This window comes from Coptis chinensis, chromosome 6 (genome assembly GCF_015680905.1).
Source record: "Coptis chinensis isolate HL-2020 chromosome 6, ASM1568090v1, whole genome shotgun sequence".
In the NCBI taxonomy this organism is placed as follows: Eukaryota; Viridiplantae; Streptophyta; class Magnoliopsida; order Ranunculales; family Ranunculaceae; genus Coptis; species Coptis chinensis.
Window position 1 is genome coordinate 82,883,818 of NC_141461.1, and position 5,140 is coordinate 82,888,957.

At 36.8% G+C, this 5,140-nt stretch overlaps 1 protein-coding gene across 1 annotated transcript; it reads left to right on the plus strand.

Annotated features, from left to right (window-relative positions):
* The first annotated feature begins 203 nt into the window (after positions 1–203).
* Positions 204–2,499, plus strand: LOC147494869 (uncharacterized). Its single transcript, XM_086568269.1, has 4 exons — positions 204–498; positions 607–1,505; positions 1,587–1,871; positions 1,981–2,499. The coding sequence occupies exons 1-4, from the start codon at positions 204–206 to the stop codon at positions 2,497–2,499; spliced, it is 1,998 nt and encodes a 665-aa protein (XP_086424395.1).
* Positions 2,500–5,140: the final 2,641 nt, after the last annotated feature.

The following is a 5,140-nucleotide window of genomic DNA, read 5'->3' on the forward strand; positions in this document are numbered from 1 at the left end:
CATTGTTTGAAACAGTGAAGAAGTGCATGGTACATGGCCCCTGTGGTGATCAAGATCCGAGTGCTTCATGTATGGAAAATAGTCGATGCACCAAAGGCTATCCAAAAGAGTTTGTGGAGGAAACAATTATGGATAAAAAAGGGTACTCCATTTACCGAAGGCGCGACACTGGCAAGAAATATTTTGTGAAGAGGAAGAATTAAATGGTTAAAGTTGATAATGAAGATGTTGTTCCCTACAATGCATATCTGTCTGAAATGTTTGATTGCCATATCAATGTTGAAGTTTGTGTATCGTGTCAAGCTGTTAAATATATTAACAAGTACATCAACAAAGGCTATGACAAAGCAACAGTGGTGGCGGCAAGAACAAATGATGAGATTCAGCAATATATCGATGCAAGGTACATTGGACCAACAGAAGCTGCATGGCATATATTTCAGAATTCAATGCATAAAGAGTTTCCAAGTGTCCAACGATTGGCGCTTCATTTGGAAGGTATGCATAGAGTTGTTTTCAATAGCAAAGAGCCCATGGATGCAATTCTTGCCTAAGCCAGAGACCAAACTTCAACACTGACAGCTTTCTTTAAGCGTTGTGCTGAAGATCCAGATGCACGTGCATATACCTATCAAGAGTTTCCACGATACTATGTTTTCCACAAAGACTCTCAAGAGTGGACTCCTAGGACTCAGGGACCTTCCATTGGTAGGATGTATTTTGCAAGCCCCAATGCCAGGGAGCGGTTTTATCTATGCTTGCTACTTACTATTGTAAAAGGGCCTACCTCATTTGCATATCTTTATAAAGTTGGTGATACCGTGTACAACACATACAAAGAAGCATGTATTGCCCATGGGCTGTTGGAAGCTGATGATGAGTGGATACAATGCCTAGAAGAGGTGGCGATAATGAAAATTGGATATCAACTGCGGAGGTTGTTTTGTGTAATTCTTTTAGAGTGTCATCCGTTACGACCAGATCTACTTTGGAGCAAATTTGCATCGAGTATATGTGATGATCTTGGACACTGGCTTCGAACAAAGCACGACATCCCAGATCCAACTGATGAGCAAATAACAGATTACAGCTTATATTTGGTGGAACAAGTCCTTTTAGAATTTGGGAAGACATTGGAAAATTTCCTGCCCATGCCAAAGCCAAAAGAGGATTGGAGAAAAATTGTTGGCAATAGGCTCATTTGGGAGCAACGCCAACTTCAGCATGAAGGCATAGGAGAAGAGGCTGCAGTTGATGTGAGTTGTCTTAATGACGAACAACTTTATGCTTATAGTGCTATGACTGATTCAGTGTTTGGTGACAAGGGCAAACTTTTCTTTTTGAATGGAGCAGTTGGTACAGGGAAAACTTTTTTGTATAATACAATTGCAAAGGCCTGCCGCAGCATGGGTTTTATTGTCATAATGGTGGCATCATCGGGAATTGCATCTTTGTTATTGTCTGGTGGACGCACTGCTCATTCTACATTTAAAGTTCCAATTGATGTGATGGATACCACTTTTTGTGGCTTCACTAAACATTCTGACCTTGCTGACCTATTTAAAGAAACAAAACTAATTGTTTAGGACGAGGTGCCCATGCAACATATATACTGTGTTGAGGCTGTGGATAGAACACTTCAAGATATTTGTGGAAACAAGAAGATATTTGGTGGTATCACTACAGTTCTTGGTGGTGATTTTCGACAAACACTGCCTGTTATACCGTTAGACCAGAGAGAGCAATTTGTTGGTGCATCACTACGGCGCTCTTTCCTTTGGTGTTATTTAGAAGTTTTGCACTTGGTACAGAACATGCGGCTTGAAATGGTAGAGTCCGAGAATGTCGAATTCGCCGATTTTTTGTTGGAGGTGTGCTACTAATGCCTTCTAATTAGAATGTTTTTTTCTCCATTAGTTCCATATATAAACGAACTATTTTAGAAACTAATGAATTCAGTTTTTGCTTTGATTCATTTAGATTGGTTCGAATCCTAAAGAATGCGTACAATTGCCGAATGGAATACGTAAGTGTACCAATATCCAAGAACTTATCTTCTCTGTCTATCCCCAATTGGATGTTATGGACTCACCGTCTCCAAATTTCTTTACTGATCGTACTATTCTTGCTTCCCGTAATGATGATGTGAGTGCAATTAATGAGGTTGCACTGAATTTGTTCCCTGGTGAAGCGCTTGAGTATTTGGCTGCAGATAAAATCATCGGAGATGATATTGATAATCCAAGTGGGGCTCACTATCCCACCGAGTTTCTGAACTTCGTCGACCCTTCTAGCTTACCACCTTTCAATCTCAAGTTAAAACCTGGATGCCCTATAATGTTGCTCAGGAACATAGCACCTAAAGATGGCCTTTGCAATGGGACACGACTTATGGTGCTTCAATGTGCGAGTAAAGTCCTTCAAGACAAAATTTTAACTGGAGAGAAAGCTGGAAATCCGGTACTCATCCCAAGAATATCTCTGTCTCCCTCAAATTAAGAGTTGTCTTTCAAACTATCAAGGCGACAATTCCCTGTTCGACTAGCTTATGCCATGACAATTAATAAGTCACAAGGCCAGTCAGTGAAATATGTTGGCATTGATTTGAGGACACCGGTTTTCAGTCATGGGCAACTCTATGTGGCCATGTCCAGATGTACTTCTTCAAAAAGAATATATGTTTTTCTTCCACCTAATGCAAGAAATTGTACCACAAATGTCGTATACCCAGAAGTTCTTCTCTAAAGACATTGATACCAATGAGAAAAGGCGAGTGAGAAATTAAAGAATGTTACTTTTATTGGTTTAGAAATTAAAGAATATGTTGTATCCATATATATGTTATGTAAGTTTTTATGATAGTTTTTTTTTTTTTTAATAATAGCGTGGATACTTAAAAATAATAATAGAGATTATTTTATTTTGAAAACCATTTCTTTTGTAAACAATATGTTAAATGTATCAAGTCTAAAAAAATCATGTATATGTGGTTTGTTTGCAGGTACCAAGTTAAATTGCTATAATTTTTCAGCGACATGATTGTAGTCTTTGCTCCATGGCGCATTTATCCATATGGTAGTAGAATGGTGTGAACAGTATGCATAGAGGGGAGAATGAGAGAAATGAGGAACTCGATCAGTGGGCGTGGAGTATTTATTTTATTTAATTTTTCCCTTTCGTTACTAGAATTAGCCCCAGGTGAAAAATTATGCAAAGTCTTCTTTAATGTTTAATGAGTTGTCTTTTAGTTTTAGAAGTAATTTGTGTTGTATATAAATATGAAGTTATATATTTTGGTATGGTTGATCTATTATGAGAATTGCATTGTTTGATTTTCAGGTTATGACATGATTTAGGTTTTTGAAATGTTGAAAATACAAAGGAGACTCTGCTGAATTTTTTTATTTTAAAAAAAAAATGATGATGCTCTTAATTGAAGACTCTCTCCCTTTATTTTCATCATTCTCATTCTGATATGTATTGAATTAAGGTATGTGTAATGAGTTGGTTTGTGAGAAATGAAATGCATAGAATTGCAATAATTAAGCTCACTTTAGTATGCGTATGAAATGATTAAGAAGTATAAAACTGTTAAAAATAGTTATATCATCGATCCAATGCTACTATAGAGATGGTCTCTTGGGGTGTTGTTCAAAAGCAATGTGTCTAGAGTGCCGACTGCCACGGGCATTCACTAGTTTGGAATGACATAGACCTATATTGCGTCATTTGTAATGATTTAAGAGCATCTCTAGACGGTGGAGGCAAATCCCCACAGTTTTCCTCCACCAATGTGAATAGTCACTCACAACCCATCCCCAACTCTAATTGGTAGCAACCAAATCAAGTAAATAGTGGGACCCAATTTTATTTTAAAATTATTTTTTGTTAAAAGTAGGCTTCAAATTAGTTTTTTAATTATTTAAAAATTAATTTGGCCAAAAAAATGGCGATGGTTTGTTGAAAGAAAACCCGCGCAACACTCCCAAAATCACCCCTATAAGTTGAAAAGTCAAAAGAATACCCAAGCGACATTGCCAAAGTCGCGTGACACTCCCAGTGTAGTGTCGCGCCATATCCTCAAACAAAATGCCAAATTTGTGAATACGGATGCAAATAGAGGGGTTTGATGCTAGATTTGCCTCCATCTAGATATGGAATTTTGGTAAATTTCGAATTGGTGGAGGCAAACCCATGTATTTGCGTCCACCTAAAGATGTTAAGTACCCATATAACATTTGGAATGATATATACATATATTACGCCATTTATAATGACATTAGTACTAATATATCATTTGGAATAACATATATATATTACTCCATTTGTAATAACATAAGAACCCATATATTATTTGGAATGATATGGACCTATACTACGCAATTGTAATGACATAAGTACTTATATATCATTCAGTATGACATAGACCTATATTACGTAATTTGTAATGACATAAGAGCATCTCTAGGTGGTGGAGGCAAATCCCCACAGTTTGCCTCTACCAATATGAATAGTCACTCACAAACCGTCTCCAACTCTAGGTGGTAGCAACCAAATGAAATAAAGTGTGGGACCCAATTTTATTTTATAATTATTTTTTGTTAAAAGTGGGCCCCAAATTAGTTTTTTAATTATTTAAAAATTCTTTTGGCCAAAAAAGTGGCAATAGTTTGTTGAAAGAAAACCCTCGCGACAATCCTAAAGTCGCCCCTATAAGTTGAAAAGTCAAAAAAATATTCACACGACATTGCTAAAGTCGCGCCGTATCCGCAAACGAAATATCAAATTTGCGAATACAGATGCGAATATAGTGGTTTGAGGCTAGATTTGCCTCCACCTAGATATGAAATTTTGGTAAATTCCGAATTGGTAGAGGCAAACCCATGTATTTGCCTCCACCTAAAGATGCTAAGTACCTATATATCATTTGGAATGGCACATACTTATATTACACAATTTGTAATCACATAAGTACAACCTTTGTTAATGTCACACCAAGTTTGGTCTCATGACACTAAATTGAAAAAACAAAGACACTAACATAATTTTGGTGTTACTTTTTCAGATGTTGATCCTCAACACCCTAGCTTTTCCTTCCTAAATGCCAAATCAAGTTTCCTTTAGCAAAAAAAAAAACGTA

Bases quoted from the DNA above. Each gene is read 5' to 3' on its own strand.
- LOC147494869 (XM_086568269.1), top strand. From the start codon at position 204: ATGGTTAAAGTTGATAATGAAGATGTTGTTCCCTACAATGCATATCTG. The intron at 499-606 runs GTATGCATAGAG...GTTGTGCTGAAG, and splicing joins ATTGGCGCTTCATTTGGAAG to ATCCAGATGCACGTGCATAT. The intron at 1,506-1,586 runs GTGATGGATACC...CTAATTGTTTAG, and splicing joins CATTTAAAGTTCCAATTGAT to GACGAGGTGCCCATGCAACA.